General features: G+C 41.3%; 1 protein-coding gene across 1 annotated transcript in view; it reads right to left on the bottom strand.

Annotated features, from left to right (window-relative positions):
• The window catches only part of dock1 (dedicator of cytokinesis 1), a 557,290-nt gene that overhangs the window by 86,711 nt on the left and 448,717 nt on the right, over nucleotides 1-21,862 (bottom strand). The window contains exons 36-38 of the mRNA XM_062976064.1: nucleotides 13,390-13,430; nucleotides 13,024-13,114; nucleotides 4,425-4,544 (exon numbers count right to left, since the gene is read on the bottom strand). Of these exons, the coding sequence (XP_062832134.1) occupies nucleotides 4,425-4,544; nucleotides 13,024-13,114; nucleotides 13,390-13,430 (252 nt within the window). The remainder of the gene's footprint in view (nucleotides 1-4,424; nucleotides 4,545-13,023; nucleotides 13,115-13,389; nucleotides 13,431-21,862) is intronic.

Below are 21,862 nucleotides of genomic sequence, written 5' to 3'. Positions count from 1 at the left end.
CGGGGTCATGCAAATTTCACACCAATGGAGAACCCTGGGATGCCTGCCTGTGGTGGAGGAAAATGCAAAATCTAGGATGAAATGGTCCCCAAACGAAAGCATTCCTTGGGTGGTGGGCCGTAGTGTTTGGGAAGGACATTGACAGGGTTTAGGTTGCATGTTCATGGAGCTCGCTGTAACCGCAATGTCAGTGGAAAAGAGTGGCTTGGTGGCTCCTCAGCACTGGGAACTGTAGCCTGTTTGTGGAGGCCGGAAGCTGTCTGTGTGAGTGGACACCCGTGCCACATACACATATACGGGTTTCACTTTTATTATGGATATATAGATATATAGATAGATATAGATGTCTGGGGTCATTTAAAAATTTATCAGGTGGAAAAAGCCCCCAAGCAGAAAAAGGTTAAGATGTCCTGCTCCAAGGTGCCAGAAAGGAAAGTATGAGGAATAATAAAATAGTCCATCTTCCTCGTACTCATAAATCTTGCAGATTTCTTCCCAGTAGTCATCTTTCTTGTGGAGGTACACAGAGCACAGGCCTGTATATCAATTGCTAGCCCCAATGAGAATAGATACACTGAATAAATTACTGAATGATATGTCCATATTTATATCAACTGCACTGAATCAATGGATCTATTCTGGTCAGCACTAGCAACTAGACGTAGGCCAAAGAGAGCAATGACTACCTCTTGAATTATGGCATGTGATTGCTTTCATTTTGCTGCCTAGTTGTGACAGGTTTTGCCAAGGAGACTGTTTTTAGTATTGTGTTGAAATTTGTTTCATTATGTTTTAGAATTCTATGGTGCTTTGGGGGCCCTTTTCGAAAGTTGAAAAATGGCATATACCCTGTCCCTTTGATATATAACGGTGAGCCTCGAACTTTAATAGGAAATAGTCTTTAACTTTTCATTTGGCTTTTATTAAATGTGGTTGTTTCCTGTCCCTGCCAATTTACCCAGCTATGGAGTCAATTGGCCCATACTGTAGTTTCCAAAAGGGTTAGGAGACAAAGTAAGCATAAGGGATAGCTAGAATTTTCAGCCAGAAAAATTCAAGAGCGTATAAACAATGGGGAGTGCTCTAAACACCGCTCCTTGGGTGCTGACAAAACAGTTAAGAACAGTACAGATTTTGCTGATCTTTCCAAAAGGCAAGCAAAAGGGAGATAAAGCAAACATTCAGCAGTTCTTAAACAAGCAGACATTTACTTCCCCTTTCCTATTTACAACTAGAATAATACACAATTGAGGCTAAAATCAAACCCAGATTATTCTACAAAATGGCATCTTTACAAACTGTGAATTCCTCATTTTGCAGAAGGCTGCACAGGTTGAGGCACTGTAAACAGGTATTTTGCCTGCTGTTCAAAAGCAGCTCATTAGTGCCATGGTAGCAGAAATGCACAAGTCAGTATTTAAAATAACCAGGGCACAGAAGTGTTTTCTTCCAATTGAAAACATTAAAAGCAAAGATGATGCAAAATAGTTTCTACAATCTGTGTTCTTGCTTCTTGCATTGCCTAAAATGTATTTTCCGGACCTTTTTTCCTCCATCCTTATTCTGTCCCATACCAGATTTTGCAAAAATTAATAGGACAGCTCTCCTCCTTTTCCTCCATACTATAATTAATTATTTTTGATACATTGGTGAAAAATACCAGATTTGTATCTTGAATTTCTTCTAAACCTTAAAACAGGGGTGGGTAAAACCACTGGCAACTATTTTTGTGTGTGTGTCAGGAGTGACTTTAGAAACTGCAAGTCGCTTCTGGTGTGAGAGAATTGGCAGTCTGCAAGGATGTTGCCCAGGGGACGCCCGGATGTTTTACCATCCTGTAGGAGGCTTCTCTCATGTCCCTTCATGGGAAGCTGGAGCTGACAGATGGGATTCGAATCGCAGACCTTTTGGTCAGCAGTCCTGCAGGAGGGGGCTCCGGCTGCATAATGGCAATCCAACATCTCCAAGACTAGAAGTTGTTCATTTATGCCTCAAAGAAAAGGCAGGATAAAAACATGATAAACAATAATATCCCCTAACCTAATGAATTTCAGTGTGGTCAGCAAACTTGAAGAAAATGCTCAGGTCACTTATCTCATGTTACCATCACAACCATGTATGATAAATTGACAGTGATGTTCACAACTCTACCTCATGCCCAGTTTTCTTCCAATTATGTCCTATTACTTTATCTTTCCCAAGTAGATTCGTCAACAAAGAAATCCAAAAGGCATTGACACTGGGTTTAAACTAACTATGTCTTCATCCCTCCATAGCTAGATATTTGTTTGTATGGAGAACATGGGAATAATATGTATTTGTAGTGAAATGATTAAGCACTGCTGTACACTTGCTGATGTGGCATGAAATGGAAATATGTTGACAAAGAGAAAGGGAATCAACCTCCTATTCATACCAGAAGCTCTTTCAGTGTCCCCTTCCCAAAAAAATAAAAATAAAAAAATCCGGTGCAAAACTGGTCAATGGGAAAAGGACTTTATGTGTCGCTTCATAAACAGACTTCAAACTACAGGAAAGGAGATTCCACCTGAACATTAGGAAGAACTTCCTAACTGTGAGAGCTGTTCAGCAGTGGAACTCTCTGCCCCAGAGTGTGGTGGAGGCTCTTTCTTTGGAGACTTTTAAGCAAAGGCTGGATGGCCATCTGTCGGGGGTGCTTTGAATGAGATTTTCCTGCTTCTTGCAGGGGGTTGGACTGGATGGCCCGTGAGGTCTCTTCCAACTCTATGATTCTATGATTGTATGACTCTGTGACAAAAATGGTCACCTGATGAAAAACTGTGTATTTTAATTTAGGACTTTTAAAGAAATTGTGTGCAACATTTTTTTGTCAGGAAAGCAGAGTATGTTGAAGGAAGTATAGCATTTTCTTCAAAAAAATATTGCTTTTGCACTCCCGCTCCCCAGTGCAAAAAGTAATCAAAATGTGCAAAAAAAAAAAAAGGTGTCTCACCCAGCAACAAGGAAACATTTGGAATTCATTGTTGCATGCCAAAATGACACAAGTAAAGATTGTGATCCCTGCTTTACAAGCAACTCCTTTCTAAGAACAGTGAGAGCTTAAAGCTTGAGCTTAAAAAAAGGTCTTCCTCTGCTCCTGAAGGTGACTTTTCTCTTGGGGATCATGACAACAAGTCACAGAAACCCCAGCAGGATGCTATGACTTGCTGTCAGAATGGCTGCTCTGCCAAGGACAGCTAGTAACTATTGCTGTCTATCCCAAAATACATCCTTGTTATCATAAGGTGAAGAAAGGCTTTGAGTAGAGGTGAGTTGAGTAGATTCTGCACATTGTAAACTATTATCTCAGATTTAAAAACCATACAGTGATTTCTTGTTCAAATGTGTATTATTTGGCTTGCTTCGAAATGCAGCACAAAAACTATAATCTTGAAAATTTTTAAAAATTAAAAATATTTAAAATGGCAGGGGGGAAAACAGTGATTATGGAAAGAACAGGGAACTATTTTTGCACTTTATTAAAAAAGAAAAACAGCAATAGTTTGAGGGCGTCAAATAAATTTGAAACAGGAATAATTTTTCACTAGAAATATCTAGAAAAACCATTCAGCCAGAGGCTTTAACCTAGAGCTGTTATCATGGAAGACATCCGTCACATATGCTCAAAGTAGTAATATCACCTACCCAGGAAACAGGAAGTCAACAGAGAAGATGTGGGGAGGAAGGAGGGAGGGGAAGCAATTTTATTGTAAACAAAACATGCCTGTAATACAATGGGGGGTGTTTAAAAAAAAAGCCAAAATAAAAAATCCTTAATACATTTGGGAAGAGGAGCCACTGGGTGGAACCAAAACATCTTACTCCCAACCATATCATGAATGCACCACTAAAATGAGAAAGACTACTCTGAAGTAGACTTTGAATATCAAAGATTCCAAGTCTACATTCAGATCATGACATCTTCCTTTTTTTTCTTCCTCAGATGTTGCCCATACTTATTGTCCATAATTATTACCATAAATAATTATTACCATGCCCTTGGAAGGTTGGGGAGAGAACCTGTGGCCACCCAGACATTGGTGATCATGTTGCTTGGAATTGATGAAACCTGGAGTCTAATAATTAAAAAACTACAGGTTTCCTTGCTTTAGAATGAGAAGTCTTCTTTTTATATCCTGGCACATTCTATATTAATACTTATAAGCAGATTGTTTCTATAGATTGTTACTTTAATCATCATCATGATTATCATCGACATCATCATCCTTGTCACCCTTTTCTTCTTTATGGCTCACAGCTCCAGCCTAGTTATTTAAAATGCTCAGTAGTACAATACAAAAGCTCATACAAGGTCACTTGATGAATAATTTCTTTGCCATTCGGCACATTTGCAGCTCCCAACTTTGCTGTAAAAGCAACCGAACATGCTTTTTAAAAATTACCTTGCCCTTGTCAAAGTAGTGGATAATTTCTTGATAGAGCTGATCTTTTAGTTGTCCTTGTGTGGCTGCCTGGTATCCATCCCGCTGAGTAAGGTGTGCCGCACATGGTTCTTCTGACCACTAAATTAAATGCAAACATTGGAGAAAATGAAGGGAATAACATGTGATTAATGTACCTTTAATACATTCAGGACATTCAGGAAGCTCAACCTGAACACTGAGTGGACAGTAGGTCAGTTATCAGTAGAAGAAGATTTTTCAAATTAAGAAGCCTTTGCACTATAGTTTTATGTTTTTGCTTTGTACTGTGAAAGAGCCTGCAGCAATGAGTGATGTCAATAGGACGAAATAAAACAGAAAGGCACGTAAATGGGGGGGGGGGGGGAAGAGAGGTTGATAGGTTATAGCAGGGATGGCAAAATGTGCCCTGCAGGACCATGTGATCACAAATCTGTTCCCAACATCTCTATACCATATAACATCTAAATGTTTTGTCAGAAGGAGGGACAAAAGTTGTCCAAAGTGCTGCAAATCATACCAAAACAGATTTTTGTCCCATAGAACCCATCTTCATAACAAAACAGGTAAAACTCAACAGAAAATAAAGTGAAAACAAACCCAGAAGTGACTTCTGGAGTCTTTTGCAGTAGAGAAGTGCAAGGATTAACTTAACCGCCATAGCAGCACTGTCACATCCTTGGATTTGCAGTGTATTGCCACGACATCTTGGATTTGCAGTGTATCTGCCACGACACAATCCCACCATACTACAATTTGTACTGAAAGATGTCGTGGCAGCTGAAGGGGATTCATGGTGCTATAATGTTGTAGTGAAAAAGGGCTTTTAGTTACTTCTAGGTACCTGGAAAGTAGCAGTGTGCATCTGTGTATTTATGTGCAGGTGTTTTGTACTTCTCCAGCACATTTGCCCAGCTCTGTGCTTTACGTTATAAAGGAATCCTACAGCTATAGTAAAAATCTCAAGACATAGCCTGTATTGAACTTTCCTTGCCCTAAGAGTATCACAAATTTATTGATACCGTGTTTCCCCGAAAATAAGACAGTGTCTTATATTAATTTTTGCTCCCAAAGATACGCTAGGTCTTATTTTCAGGGGATGTCTTATTTTTCCATGAGGAAGAATTCACATTTATTGTTGAACAAGAAAATGAACATTTATTATATACTGTACAGTAGTTGTCATCACAAACCATCATAACTGGACAAACTGTGAATTCTGTCAATAATTTCTTGTTACTACCATTATTTCCATGTGTATGATACGTGCATTTATCGATCCTGCATGCTCTGGTGTTCTGTTCGATGGGCATGCTTCCAAACAAAACCTTTGCTAGGTCTTATTTTCTGGGGATGTCTTATTTTAGGGGAAACAGGGTATGCTCTTCACCATTCATTCCTTTCAGAATTACTAGTAACTAGACATGTGCAAGCACTTCGTTCTTATCATTTCTTCCGTGTCTTTCGTTTATTCGGAAGCACGAAACAGAAAACCCCCCTCCCCACATGAATCTCAGCTCGACACAAAATCCTGCTTTCGTGTGGAGCCAAAATTTCATGCATGTGTGCTCCTTCTCTTTCCCCTCCTCCCTCCCTTGCACCTACAATGCCCCACATTCACTCACGGGAGTCACGGCTGGGCAGCCCCACATTCAGACCTCAGCATCAGGGCGGAAGGAGGAATCACCTCCCCTCCCTCCTTTCCAGGCATGTGGGTGTGTGACTGTGCTGGAACTTGGCTGCAGGCAGGCACTGAGAGGCAAGTGTGTGCTTTCTAGGCCTACCTGTGCCTCGCCACACACACACCTGCCTTCCAGGGAGTTTGTGTGTGGAGTGGGGCATGCAGGCCTGCCTGCAGCCGAGTGCCTACACAGTCACACATGCCACACCACCCAACACTCTCTCCGAGTTGAAAGGAGGGAGGGGCAGTGGTTCCTTCCTGCTTGCTTGTTGAGGTCTGGATGTACGACTGCCTGGCCATGACTTCTGTGAGTTAATGCGGGGCATTGCGGACATGAGGGAGGGTGGAGGAGGAGGAAGAGAAGAAGCATAGTGCCTGCTAGGAGCCTAATGCCTCAGGAAGGGGAGCCAGTGGGTGGGAAACCCCACCAATAATGGGCTGATTTTTGGGGGCCCCAAAACAAAACAATCGAAAACAACTCTCCCAGTTTCGGGAGGCCTTCTGAAAATTGATCGGGGCCTGCAACGAAAGCTGGAAATGAAACGAGACAAGCTTTTACCCGAATGCACACCACTACTACCATGTTTCCCTGAAAATAAGACAGTGTCTTATATTAATTTTTGTTCCTAAAGATGCTCTAGGTCTTTCCAGGGGATGTCTTATTTTTCCATGAAGAAGAATTCACATTTATTGTTGAACAAAAAATTATATACTCTTCAGTAGTTGTAATCACAAACCAGCATAACCAGACAAACTGTGAATCCTATCAAGAATTTCTTGTTACTACCGTTATTTCCATGTACTGTACTACACTCTATAGTATGTACATTTACCGATCCTGCATGCTCTGGTGTTCTGTTCGGCGGGCATGCTTTCAAACACAAATTTTGCTAGGTCTTACTTTCGGGGGAGGCCTTACATTTAGCAATTCAGCAAAACCTCTACTAGGTCTTATTTTCTGGGGATGTCTTATTTTAGGGAAAACAGGGTAGTAACACTACATACAATTCTATTAACAGACACCCCCCCTACCACACACACATAATTACTGACTATATAACACGGATTCAGACTACTACACCCATAGTCATAAGATGATGTACTGTTCCTAAATGTCTACACTGGTGCTCTCATTTCACCTGAAAAACTAGAATCACTGTTTTTCCTGCATGATAAAATCAGCACTGAAATAAAACTATACTAAATACTTCAAAATTGCAATGCTTGTGTGATTTATAAGACAGAGCTAAAGGCATTTAAAAAACTTTTAATTAAGTCTTACATTCAGCATAGTGAGAGGCATTATTTTTCAGGTTATCTGCCTTCAAGTAATTAACAGCAGCAAATTAAGAAACTTATTTTGATTCTGAAATTTTTTATGACCATAGTAAAATTATTACAAACTTAATGCTTTTGTGCAAGATAATTGTAAGGAAGTACATGATTTGTTCAAATATTTATGTGTAAAATATACAGATATATTTTAAACTAATGCCTTCCTTTCCAATTCCTTTGCTCAAAGTAACAGGAGAAATTATGGGCTTCAGATAGCTGGTTTATAATTCAGACCTTGAATACAAAAAAAATGAATCTTTTATTTCATTTTCTGCTATTCTGTAATATGCTACTACAAGCCAATTCAAAGTATAGCTCTTGTGGCAGCTTAGCTTACAAAGCAATCCTAAAGATATTGAAGTGCATGGAATACAATTTTGAGTGAATGCACATTGAATCAGTCAGTCTCACGCATGCTTACCTTGGAGTAAATCCCACTGAACTCAGCAGGACTGAATAAATAAGAGCTAGGCTGCATACATTAAGAATGGCTTTCTCCGCACAAGGTATTTCTCATTAAGCATTTCTATTTTATTTTAGAAAACACATTTTTAATCAAAGCTTTTCTATGACAGTTTTATCCTTTAAGTGTCATCCAAATGGCATTGACATTTTTCTTTTCATATAAAAAACTTACCAATCAATTTTGGAAAGATGAATATATAAAGCAGAAAATATCTTTGCACAGGTCTTACAAATATGCTCTACACATTTTCTGCCCTTACAATTACATTTTCTTCCTTTGACAGAGTTTGATTGCCATTTATTCCTTTTGTTTAAAACACACTATGTGTTTTGTTCTGCATCACTGTACTTTTTCAACCCTCCCCAAATTATTTTTCCCCAACAGTGCAAAATAAAAAGCTACTAGAGCTCATATCCCTATTTTGAAAATCAATTACACAAAAAAAGGTATTAACACATTATATACTTGCCATCAGAAAATCACTTAAATTGCCATCTGGATGTATTTTTGAGTTACAAATGGTGTTTCATTGCTAAGTATAGTGGAGATGATACATACCAGAATGGTTGGTGTAACCTAAGTATTATACCCCTTTATGGATAATACTGGGCAATATTTTTTAAATATGGCTGCCACAAGATTAATGTGGTGCATTACCATCCATAAATGGTTCCCTTGATGTATGATAAGAATCTATGCGATCAGTGATTTCCTTGATGTATGGTAAAAGGAAAAGTGTTCTTACTTCAAGGGAACCACTGATCACATTGGGAATATGATGATCTACAGACCCACTACGAAAATTCAACAAATGCTACGTTCAGCAAAGGACAAGAGGGATCCTCTCACCTCTGCAGGAGTCTACTGTATACCATGCAGCTATGGATAAGTCTACATAAGTACCACCAAACATAGCAATGTCCAAACATGAATCAAGGAACATGAAAGGCACTGCAGACTGATTCAACCAGAGAAGTCAGCCATAGCAGAGCACTTGATGAACCAACCTGGACACAGCGTATTATTTGAGAACACAGATTTGCTGAACCACTCTAACAACCACCATGTCACACTACACAGAGAAGGCACTGAAATCCACAAGCATGTGGACAATTTCAATAGAAAGGAAGAAACCATGAAAATGAACAAAATTTGGCTACCAGTATTTTTAAAAAACTCTAATATTAGGACAGTAAATAAAGAGTAACACAAAAAAGGGAATTCCAGACAAGAAACAATCAGGGCCAGCTAACACCCTCCCCCAACAAAGATCCCCCAGCCAGGCTCTGAAGCTGCAAGGCCACTCAATGCTAATCAAGGTGGCCAACTGCAACATTCCCACTTTCCTCAAACAAACATGAGTTCTTTCTCCCACCTTGGACCTTCCACAGATAAAAACCTCACTTGCCTAGTTTCCAACAGACCTCACAACCTCTGAGGATGCCTGCCATAGATGTGGGCGAAACGTCAGGAGAGACTGCTTCTGGATCATGGCCATACAGCCCGGAAAACTCACTGCAACCCAGTAATTTCAGCCATGAAAGTTTTTGACAGCATATTATTATTATTATTATTATTATTATTATTATTATTATTATTATTATTAACAACTTTATTTATAGCCTGCCTTTCTCCCTGTGGGGACTCAAGGCGGCTAACAATCCCAAACTTAGTCAAGTTTTAAAAGCACAATACAAAAGTTTAAAAAAAAAACAATTATAATAGTAACAGTGTGGTAAAAGTATGGATTGCCATTCCAAGGGAAACTACTGGACTCATTGCCACCTTGGCATAATCCTGTTCACAGAACACTGTTCCTTCTACTTCTGGAGGGACATTGAAGTACAGAACTCCCTGTGTTTTGCATCATGCGAGACATACTGATTGCTTGATTTAAAAAAAAAAGGTAAATATTTTGTTGCTATTGACACATACTAAGATGGGGTTTGCATTGCATTACATTTCACTAACTCTCTCTAGAAGTTATTAAGATTATAAAACAAACCATTGTTGAGCAAGCAATATTTCTCAGGAAAAGATTTCTGGTGAATGAAGTATTTTTCATTCTTTTACTCAATAGTATAAACTTCTAATATTTTTACCTCTTCCCCATCTGATATTATGCACTATAATATCAACTTAAGAACTAGTAATTTATAAGGTTGTCTTAGCTCCAAGTATATATTAAGCAATAAATTATCTAATCTCCATACACACATGTAGACACTCAGCTGATGGATAACTTGAATCACAGAACTGTAAAACAAATGTGAGATGTTTGGGAGATAAATTACTAGACTAAGCTGACATCTAAATCACCTCTTTTTGAAAAGCACATAGGACTCTTTCCTACTGACAGTTTAGCAGTTTCAGATTCACTTATTATTAAATGAGAGGAGACATCATGCTACTTTTGTCTCTACTCGGGGGTGACATTTTCAGTCATTTTGCAGGAAGATATCAACAGGTTCTGCAGTCTTCTTAACAAATGCTCAGATTTCACATCACTAGCATATCTGTATGATTATTTTTTTAATTTCTCAAGTTATTCAAGATGGGTTTTTTTTTAAAAAGGGGGAAATATAGAGCTCCAAATGGATCTCACCAAACTAGGGAAGTGAGCATCAAAATAGGAAATACCATGTGAGAATGGTGAAAATGCTCATTGTGGAAAATAACGAATGAGATCTGAGATGCAAAGAAAGAACAGGAAAAAGATCTTTGAGTTATTATGGGTTTTGGACATAGAGTCAAGGATATGGAAGGGTATGTTATGTTACAGCAGTGGTTCTCAACCTGTGAGTCCCCAGGTGTTTTGGCCTACAACTCCCAGAAATCCTAGCCAGTTTACCAGCTGTTAGGGTTTCTGGGAGTTGAAGGCCAAAAGATCTAGGGACACAGAGGTTGGGAACTACTGTGTCACAGCTTTTATATGTCAAGTCTTTTCACCCTGTGATTTAAAATCAGCTATTTTCTTATTTGTTGTTGAAGGCTTTCATGGTCGGAATCACAGGGTTGTTGTGTGTTTTCCAGGCTGTATGGCCATGTTCCAGAAGTATTCTCTCCTGACGTTTCACCCACATCTATGGCAGGCATCCTCAGAGGTTGTGAGAGATATATCTCACAACCTCTGAGGATGCCTGCCATAGATGTGGGCGAAACGTCAGGAGAGAGTACTTCTGGAAAATGGCCATACATCCCAGAAAACACACAACAACCTTATTTTTCTATTATTTCTGCCTTTGCAATTTCAGATACCAAATGTTTTTCTAGTGTTTCCAATGTTAATGCCATTGTATTCAAGAGGGCCTAATTTCCAAATAAATGTGCAACCTCAATAGCTCTGTTTTTAATAATCTCCTGGTAATTATTTCTACAATTGGTCATCTTACAAATTCCTCTAATTTTTTGGCTTCTAAAATCCAGTGGCAGCTCTCTTTGCAGACATTTTCTTCACTAATAGTAATCTTCAAATACCTTGTCCTAATGCCATTGCAGATGGAAAGATATTGGGCCCTTCTACACAGGCCCAATAATCCGTGATAGGTAACGGGTTTACCTGAGGCATCCAAACAACACTTTAGGCAAACCAGATTAATGTGGAGAAAAGTGGAATTTCCTAGTTTACTCCACATTAATATGACTACTGGAAAGATTTGGACCTTAAGCCAAGGTCCGGATGTTTGCAGGTTCTGGGCCTGTGGAGACTGCTTCCGCAGTTCCAGGGATCAATCTTCACAGCCTTCCCGGTTCTTCAGGCTTGTGGAGCCCGAAAGAGCCAAAGGGCGCTCACCCCTCCCCCCAGTCCCCCCTCCTTGCTGGCAGTGCATACCTTTCTGCAGAATAATCTTGGCATGGGAAAATGACTCATCAAGAGGGGAGGGGAGGAAGAAAATGGGGGGCTGGGGGGCAGGATGCCAGGTTTTACTATGGTCACCATTTTAATTTTACTATGTTAAGGTGTAAAATTTTATGTTTGCGTTTGTATTTCTTTTTTGATGTGTTTTGTTCTATTCACCTGGGTTTGGCCCCATGTAAGCCATCCCGAGTCCCTTCGGGGAGATAGAGGCAGGGTACAAGAATAAAGTTATTATTATATTATTATTATCCCAGGTCAACCTTTGTATGGGCCTTCAGCTCCCCAACTCAAACCCCTGTAGGGTTTGAGCTGGGGACAGAAAACCAGGAGGAAGTGGGTTAAAATAAACCTTCCAGGTTTCTGCCCCATTTGGAAGAGTTCATTGTGCCAAGCCATCCCATGTTGGCACAATTGATCAAGGTCATGCCAAATCTTGCAGGAGTGTAAATCCCACATTTGTTTGTGACTTGCCATGTCTATATGAATGTACACATGGAGAGTGAAAATTATTGCCCATGCCCTCAGCACAAAGCAGGTTGTGCTGCAGTTGTTCCTCTTCTTTTTGTAAGCCCTTCTGCCATATGGCTTGTTTGGGCTAGGGACCAATTGTTAGGGAAGTTTTTATCTCTCCCTATCCTATAACACCTTATTGTATTGACCTGGATGTTGAGTGGAAGGTGATGGAAGGAAGGAGAATTCCTCCATTTTTTAATATGACAAGACTTGCCAGATGTTTTAGAACTTTATAGCTTGATAACCTGCTTGAGCATTTGTTGGTCTCAAAACCACTGTGCCCTGTATCCCTTTGTTCTTACACATTGTCAACTGGAGGAAGTATTTTAGTCATTAATGCAGCCAATTGGTAAATAATATACTTGTATTAAAGTTGTGAACAAACCATTTGACCCATAACCTGCTGCCTGGCATCTTTATCTCATTGCAAGCTACCTAGTGCTGCAAGAAATAACTAACCAAAAGCATTGTGATTAGCTATCCAAATTCACGTTGGAGTCACATGGGGATGAATTTTACTATCATCAATATCCACTGGATGTTTTACCTGGGCATGGAAATCTAAATTTACCTTGCAATTTGGCTTTAGAGATTTGACAGTTCTGGTCCATAGCTTTCTTTTTTCTGAATTATTCAATGTATTATATAAGTGGGTGTTTTACAATGAGAAAGCCATAAGCCTTGCTACAGAAATACTTAAAGACTAAGTACATTTGAAGTATTATACCTTAAGAAGCTTTGCATGCAGGAGTAATGTGTAGGCTGCTTCAGTGTAGTTATCACATTCTTTGTGCAGGTCACAAAGCTTGTACAAATACCTAGGATGGTAAAATAAAATTAATTCTTAACGATGTCATAAAATAATCTTATTCGAAGACTTTAGCAGTTGGAGTCCAATGCACCACAGAAGAATGGGTATGCATTTTTGAGCATGTATTCTTCTGTATCCAAGTGTTTAACACACAGCATGAAAGGCAACAAACTGTAATATATTGGGGGCATTTTATAAAGTTACAGCATCAGTCTCAATCACACTGTAGCTCTTTTTGATAGCTAAATGTTGGAGTTTTTTGCGTGAATTATGGTTACAAACCTTATGTACATTTCTTCTCTTTCAATCTCTTTGTAGAAATTCTGGAACAAAAAAGAAGAAAGAGAATGTCGCTTTACTAAAATTGATTTCTTAGTAGGCCTTATATATATTACACATATTAATTATGTTGCATTAGAAATTCATAGCACATAACATTAGCCCAAAAACTGTAATATATAGAGCTTGCTTTGGGTTCACATACTCTGTTTTAACTGTGAACTATGGGATTGACAAACAGCATTTTTATATCTCATCGCAAAGAATCAGAATCTCCAGGATAGGGCATTTGCAAGTCATACACCATTAACTTTTCCCAGCTTTGTCATCTACAAAACTTTGCAATGTACTAAAATATAATTTAAACTTTCAATGTAATATTAGTAATAAATCATCCTTTCTTGAAAACTAAAGCTTTAACAACATGCTTTAGGGCCAAGCTAAATAGGAAGTTAAATGTGTCTTTGCCTCTAAAGCACAGTTTTGTGTTTTGTTGTAAATGCAAATAGCATCGGGGGAAGAAGGAATTATAATTATGGGTCTTTGGCAGAAATTGAAAATAAATTTCTCTTTCTCTTATCCTGATGCAATCTTGAAGAAAATCTCACTTCTGAAAATGACATCTGCATATCTGTATGATTGTATACAAATAAATCTGAAAACACCAGAGAGATTGGTAGGCTTTTTTTTCCATATGGAAGGAAAAATATTAAATTGAACAAAAGTGATAAACAAAGGACAAGATCTTGATCACGGTCTATATTTCTAAACTTCATAAATCTGTAAAAATGTTGCAGAAATGAAATGAAACCTGTTTGTGAATTGCAAATCTGCAAATCCAGACCCTGACAAGAGTGCTCCAATGTATATCGGTAAATTCTGATGTGCCTATCAGTCTTTCCTGTTGTGCTGTGATACTTCCTAACTGGTATCTTGAGACCTCATCACATTGAGTTCCTTAAGCGAGGGAATCAGTTGGGCAGCAGGGCAAATCTGACGGGCAGTGGGGAAAACATCCTTAAGCTCCCCACATTCCCTCTTCTGTATTACACAGGAGAAACCATCACTACCCGGCTTCCCCCAGTGCTGTCCCGGTTTACCTAATGTAAATACAGATAGCTGCCCGTGTTCTCAGGGCTCCACCTTACGACACTTCCAGGACAGAGCCCCGCTGGAAGTAGCTCTGTGTCATGTGATGGGCTCTGTCCTGGTAGAGTCCTTGGACGGAGCCCAAGCCCCATGTGATGAGATATTTGGAAGTATAGCAGGGAATACCTTGATTGTATCCATTCTCATTGTACATTGGGTCATCATGCATCAGTTACTGGCTACTACTGTGCAACAGATGCCAACACGTTATAATGTCACAGCAGCTCCTAGGTAAACATGGAATATGTGGAACTACTCAGTTTTATTTTGTACGCATGCAAAGCCATGTACAAAGATGTAAGTCCCAAGTTACTCTCTCTGCTGTCTTTTTGCAGAACATTTGTGGATTGTTCCTTTTCTCACTATTTTCAAATGTCAGTTAAAAGATCTGTTTATTCAAATTATTGGAATTTTAATTTATATTTTGTTTTGTAATCTTATATATTTTGATTGCATGTGTTGGTAAGTTTGCTTCATATTATATTGTAGTATTCTATATATATTTGCTTTACAATTATATAGTACAGTTTTATATTGTAACATTACTTCTTTTCATTTGTGTGAATGCATATATATTTTTATATAAATATAAAATAAGTCTTGCTACATAAATAATAATAAAAATGATGATGATGATAACAACACTGTCACTCATGTTTTTTGAGTTTCAAGTTAGATTACTTTGAAGTATGCTACACAGGGCTGTTCTTGAAAATGGTTAAAAAAATGACAGCTAGTACGAATCACGAGAGCCCAATTACTGACAGGAATAAATTGATGTAGACACACTTTTTCAATTTTTTTTCAAGACTATTAAGGAATGAATGTTCTGTTGTTTGGTGTGTGTTGATTTTTATTTAGATATTCAGTTAGTTAGAGGCTGCCTCTGCTAGGAAGTCAAAATATCATAGAAGGTACAACAACTGAGCCATGAAATGGAAATTTTGAGGACAGGAGAAGAAAACTTAGTTACCATGAGAATCAAAAAGACAGAAAAACGTTACTGCTATTCTAGATAGCTAGGATGCTGAAGTGAGAAATTAATAAAATGTATACAAATAAAGCTGGAAATGGAAGTAGCAAGAAGAAGAAACAAGAAGAGCTGAACAAATCCAAGACAGAGTATTTCAAATAAGTTAAGGGACAAAAAGTAAAAAGCAAAGGAACTTGGAGACACATTGATAAAAATAGTATGATAAGGCAAAATGTTTTATTGATTTATTGCTAAGTCCTGGCTAACATAGAAAAAAATCAATGCAAGATTTAGACAAATGTATTCTCCATGTTAACTCCATATTGTAATTTTTCAAACTGTATGGATAACTTCTAACACATTTTTTATTATTTTAAAATATAGACCTATCTTGGTTAACAAAATCTCTGAGAGCAAAGCTCCTTTGAAAGGTTTTTTCACATCTTTACATAGTCTCCATTTTCCTTCTCATTCGCTATGTAGCTATTTTTCAGTTGCTTGTTTCACATGTACATATTGCAGTTCTGAATGAAAGTGTAACATGCTGAACCATGCTGAACTGCTCTTCTATTTTGTGGTGTGGGAGCCTATCCATGCTTTTTCTGCCTCTGGCACTACGTTTTCTGTTAAGAAATAATGGCACACTTTTTTCATTAAATGAGACACACATGCCAGTAAAATATCATTACTCTAACTATTTCCTGCCTTCAGGACAAACCAATACTTTCAGGACAAACCAATACTTCCAATGGCTTAACCATTAGCAACTACTAATGCTTTGATTTTCACTTGACATATATTTGCCTTGAACACATTATTGTCAGTATAGCAGGGCCTAGCAAACAGTCGCCAGTGACCTCTATGCATGGGTCAAATTTTGGCCCCAAATGTCCTCTAATTCAGACAAAGGAGAGGCCCTTTTTTAAAAAAGGAAGTGCCTTAAAATGTTTCCCTTTCAAAGTATTGTAAAAATATTTGTCTGAGAGGATATTTGAGTTCCATGAATGGTGTAACTCTCCAACATCTGCTGGGGAACTATTGTGGCCCCTTAGGGTCCTTCTAGACATGGCTAAATCCCGGAAGGAACTGGGATATTATACCACAATTCCTCCTAGGATTTAGTGTCCACCCCAACCCTGGGCTTTTCCAGAGGGTGTAGGGGAGAGAATCCCTCCCCGTCCACAAACATGTCATTTTGACACAGCAGGAGCTTTCCACAGAGGGGCCTGAGAATGCAAACAGGCCCCTCACATGTTTTGGGGGGAAATGGGACACTGTGGGGAAAATGGTAGGGAGTCCATCCCATTCCTTCAGGCTTCAGCAGCCCGAAGAACCGGGATCGCTGTGGGCATTTATTCCCAGGATCGCACAAGCAGTCCCGGGAGTCAATCCTTACAGGGCACACACCAGGTGTTTCATTAATCTAGAGTACCCTGGGAAATCCCAGTTTGCTCTGGATTAATTCAAGTTTACCTGAGGCACCATTTGGACACACCAGGTAAACCTGAGATAGGTACTGCATTTTGGGCCAGTCTGGATGGGCCCTTAGCTTTTCATAGTTGCCTATCACTGCAGTACGGTGAGTTTGCCAGGATAATAAAGAATCCATAGAAGACAAATCTGAAACGTTGAAGCACTGTCCTAATGAAGGCACTCAGAACAACTGAAGACATTCCCTGGATGGCAATAGTAAAAACTGCAGAATTGGTTAAATTAGCTAGTTTATTTGGCTCTCATAGTATAATCACAAAGGTTCAATTCAGTGTGTTTGTTTCTAGCTTGATAGCACAAAAATTTGACATCTTTCTATGGTGAACTAAAAATCTGAAATGCACCCCCTAAGGGTTATTCTGGCATCTTCATTACACAGGTGAAGACATTTTTCTTTATCAGGACTTTAGCACTGCATTTATCACAATTTTCTTGGTGTTGCTGTTTCATCTGATTAACTGATAAGAGATTTCACAGCATTTTAAAACACTTCTGCAGCTCTTTTGGGGTTAGCTTTAATATTTTTGTTTTGCCTTGAGATCTCCACAGCCGAACAGCAGTGCATAAATACAAGGAACAAAGCAAAACAATCATACAGCCTTATAACTAGGGAGCCATACATGAAAAACTGTGTGTGTGTGTGTGTGTGTGTGTGTATACGGACAGGTTGCTCACCTGTAACCATGTTTCTTCGAGTGTACTCTGTGAATTCACACTAATGGAGAAGCTGCGCCTGCGCAGGTTCCGACGGAAACTCTTCCAAGCTGAAGTTCAAATTTTGGCGGTAACCACGCCCCCCTTCCCAAGGGGCATATAAGGCAGCCCCAGGCGCCCGCTCTCCAGTTCCTACGCCGCCAAGGCAACGAGAAAGGGAGAGGTTTGCCAGAGGGGAAGGAAGGGCGGGTTTGTGTGAATTCACAGAGTACACTCGAAGAAACATGGTTACAGGTGAGCAACCTGTCCTTTTTCTTCGTGTACTCTGTGAATGCACACTAATGGAGACTGACACGCTAAGGTCTCGGATGGTGGGACAAGGCAAACTCGACAAACAGTGAATGTCCAAACATATGTTTATTAGGACATATTGAGATAACAGTCCCAAGAGACCAGTGCAATAATTTGTCCGAAAGGACCAGTGCAATGCAACATGAGCATAGTAGAAGAGGAAACATAACATAGAAATTATTCAATAAACATAATAGAAACACGCAATTGCGTATAGTGCATATAAACGCTCTCCCGGGGGGGGGGGAGGGGAAGAACATCATGCCCTTTGACATAACCGCCAGGGTTAATAAGGCGCTACAAAGCAACAGAGCAACTGCTCAACACAGTCAGGGAAAAACAAATCCCTAGAGGTAGGTATGGGAAAAAAAGACCGGCCCAAACTTGAAGGAGAGGTATAGAGAGTCACCTGTGGGTGAGTATAAGGAGAAAAAACGTTTGAGAGTCAGGAGAGGCAAGATGAGAGTACTGATCTTGCAAAGGCCGAGTCCTTTAAGGCTTTATTGTCCAGCCTGTAGTGAGAGACAAACGTGAGAGGGTTTGACCAGATAGCCGCTTTGCATATGGAGTCAAGCGGAATACCCCTAAGGAAGGCGGTCGAGGCCGAGAGGCCCCTAGTCGACCTCGGGCGGATGGATGGAGGAGGAGGTCGCTTGGCTAGTTCGTAGGCCAACTCAATGGCCTGAGCGATCCAGTGGGACAGTCTTTGGGAAGAGATGGGATTACCCAACTTGTCCTGGGCATAGGCGACAAAGAGTCTTTGTGTCTTACGGATGCCCTTGGTACGGTCCCTGTAGAAGAGAAGTGCCCTCCGAACGTCGAGAAGGTGCAGTTTTTGCTCGAGAGGAGAGGAGGGGTTAGAGAAGAAAGCTGGTAGGACAATGTCCTGGTTGAGGTGGAAAGCTGACACCACCTTAGGGAGAAAGGTAATGTCCGTGCGAAGAACAGCGCGGTCATGGTGAAAACGTAGATAAGGCTCGTCGACCCTGAGAGCAGCAAGCTCGGATGGCCTTCGTGCCGACGTGATCGCCACTAGAAAGGCCAGCTTCCAGGAAAGCAGACGGAGATCGGTCGAGGCAAGCGGTTCGAAGGGAGCAGAAGTGAGTTGAGAAAGTACAAGTTCGAGGTTCCAGCCCGGCGTAGGTGGTAGCGACGGCGGGCAGATGTTATTGTAGCCTCGGAGAAAGGTTTTGATAAAGTGGTGAGAAAAGAGAGATGGCTGACCGTGGCGTTGAAAGGACCAGGAAAGAGCTGCGAGATAAGCCTTAATAGAAGCGAGAGAGAGTTTCTTCTCGACGAGGGTCATGAGGAAGTCGAGGACCACCGGTACCGAGGTCAGAAAGGTGTCGACATTACGGGATCGAAGGAAGGCGTGAAAGCGAGAGAGTTTATAAGAGTAAGCCTTGGTAGTAGACGGCTTATGGGCTGCCCGAAGGACATCTTGCAGGTTCTGCGGAAGGGAGGCTAGGTGAGAATCCTCCATGCAGTGAGATGAAGGGAAGGGAGGTCCGGGTGAAGAATTTTGCCGTCCTCCCTTGAGAGAAGGTGCGGCGAGGGAGGCAGAGGGCGAAACGTTCCTCTGGAGAGACGAAGAAGGGCTGGAAACCACGGTTGGCGGGGCCAGGCCGGAGCTATGAGAATCGCTGTGACCGAGATCGAGAGAAGTCTTTCGAGAACTTTCGGTATGAGGGGAATCGGTGGAAAAAGATAAAGCATCTCCGCCGACCAGTCCAGTAGAAAGGCATCCCCTAGACAGCCGGGGAAGGAGTTCGGGGGAAGTCTCGCTCCGTAGCGGGGCAGCTGAGCGTTGTGGGGAGACGCGAAGAGATCCAGAGTAGGGCGTCCCCAGTGGAGGAACAGACCGTCGAGGATCTCGGGATCGAGCTTCCACTCGTGAGAGGAAGATGTCATCCTGCTGAGGGCATCTGCTAAGTCGTTTTGGGCACCCGGCAGGTGGATTGCAGAGACCTGTACGTCGTGGGCTATGCACCAAACCCAGAGACGGGAGGAGAGGAGCATCAATTTCCTCGAACCCGTACCGCCCTGTTTGTTGATGTAGAATACTGCTACGAGGTTGTCCGATTGAATGAGGATGGACTTGTGACGGATGAGGCGGGAGAAAGCTTTCAGGGCTTTTGAAAATGGCGAGAAGCTCGAGGAAGTTTATGTGGTTGGCCCTCTCGGATGGGGACCAAAGATCTTGAACCGTTAGACCGCTCATGTGGGCTCCCCAAGCGTAGGTGGAGGAGTCCGTGGTTATGGTTAGCGACGGCGGGGCTGGATGAAATGGGAGGCCCCTGCACACGTTTTGGTGAGACGTCCACCATGAGAGGGACTGGCGGACGAACGACGGTACCGACAAGTACTTGGAGTTGTGGTGGTAGAACGGCTTGAAAGTGTCTATAAACCACCTTTGTAGAACCCGAAGGCGCAGCCTGGCAAACGGGGTCGTGAGAACCGTGGAGGCCATGTGGCCCAGAAGAACTTGAATGGCACGGGCTCTGACCCTCCTGGCGGATCGACAAAGGGCGATGTGGTGGCGGAGAGCTAGGAATCTGTCGAACGGTAGTGAGACAGTCTCTGTGACGGAGTCGAAGAGGGCCCCGATGAACCGGATTCGGGTTGACGGGGAGAGATTTGACTTCTCGGAGTTGAGTTGGAGGCCGAGAGATTTTAGAAGACGCAGCGTGAAGGAGACGTGGTTTTCGAGAAGAACCGGATCGGGCCCGACGAGAAGCCAGTCGTCCAGATAAGGAAAGACCGTGATGCCATGTAGCCTGAGGTGGGCCGCTACGGCGGTGTGATGATCCATGGGCCTTGTAGTCCTGCTCAGGACATTGTAATGCCTGATGAAGATGAGAACTTGGGTTTTTTACCTTCCCAGTCTGAACTGGATTCCTCTCAGCCAGATCTTTCCCAGGCAGATCTGGGAACCTTGCACCTGCAAGAAAGTTGTCTCACAGAAGTATGTCAAACAAGCCCAGAGCCTACTTCTCCCGTGTTCTTGCGCCGGGAGTTTTGTAAACAACAGAGAAGTTTGGATTCAGCTTCGCGCAGGAGTGCGAGGATTGCAGCTAAGAATGTAGCCAATTAAGACTGCTTCTCGTGAGAATCTTTAAGGAGTTTAACATCTGGTCTCAGAGTTTAGCTTTCGTTTCTGATTCCCAGAGAACTGCTTCGGTGGGAAAGTTAGACTCTATATAGATGTTTTACCCGCGTAGTAACTTCGCGGAGTCAATTCGTCAGCCTACGGAGCGAGTTGTGTCTGGACAGCGCGCTCCGATTCAAGCCTCGCTCCTGCTCAAGCCTTGCCTTGCTATCCAGCCTTCGCCTTGCTTCCCAGCCTTTGTTTATCTACGGACTTTGCCTTGTTTCCCAGGACCAATCCTTGCCTTGTTCCACGGATTTTACCAAGTTATTCCACGGACCTTGTTCTTGTTCCTAGTTACCTTGTTCCACGTTTTAAGCCTTGTTTCAAGTATCAAGTTATTTCCTAGCCTTGCTCAAGTTTATGGACTAAAGGACCTTGTCATCTCCCCTCACTTTGCTTGGCAAAGTGAGTGTTTCGGTTATTGGATTACAACTTTGGACCTTAATATTTCATATTGGACATTATTTCTTTGGACTAATTTTGACCTTTCCTGAAAGGTCTGCTTCTGGACTATCTTTCACATTTGCTTTTACTAACTTTATATATTTCCTTAATAAAGATATTAGATAGAATCTGGCCTCTGCATATGGTTATTGGTGCTCTGTAGCCTGGGTCGTGACAGTTTGACTCCGCCACCCTAAGCACCAATTAACCTCGGCCAGAATGTCTACCGGAACCGTGCCCGGTGGGCAGCCACTGAACTACAC

Source organism: Anolis carolinensis, chromosome 3 (assembly GCF_035594765.1).
Source record: "Anolis carolinensis isolate JA03-04 chromosome 3, rAnoCar3.1.pri, whole genome shotgun sequence".
NCBI lineage: Eukaryota > Metazoa > Chordata > Lepidosauria > Squamata > Dactyloidae > Anolis > Anolis carolinensis.
The sequence above is the reverse complement of the archived record's forward strand: the minus strand, read 5'-3'. Positions and strand labels throughout refer to the sequence as shown.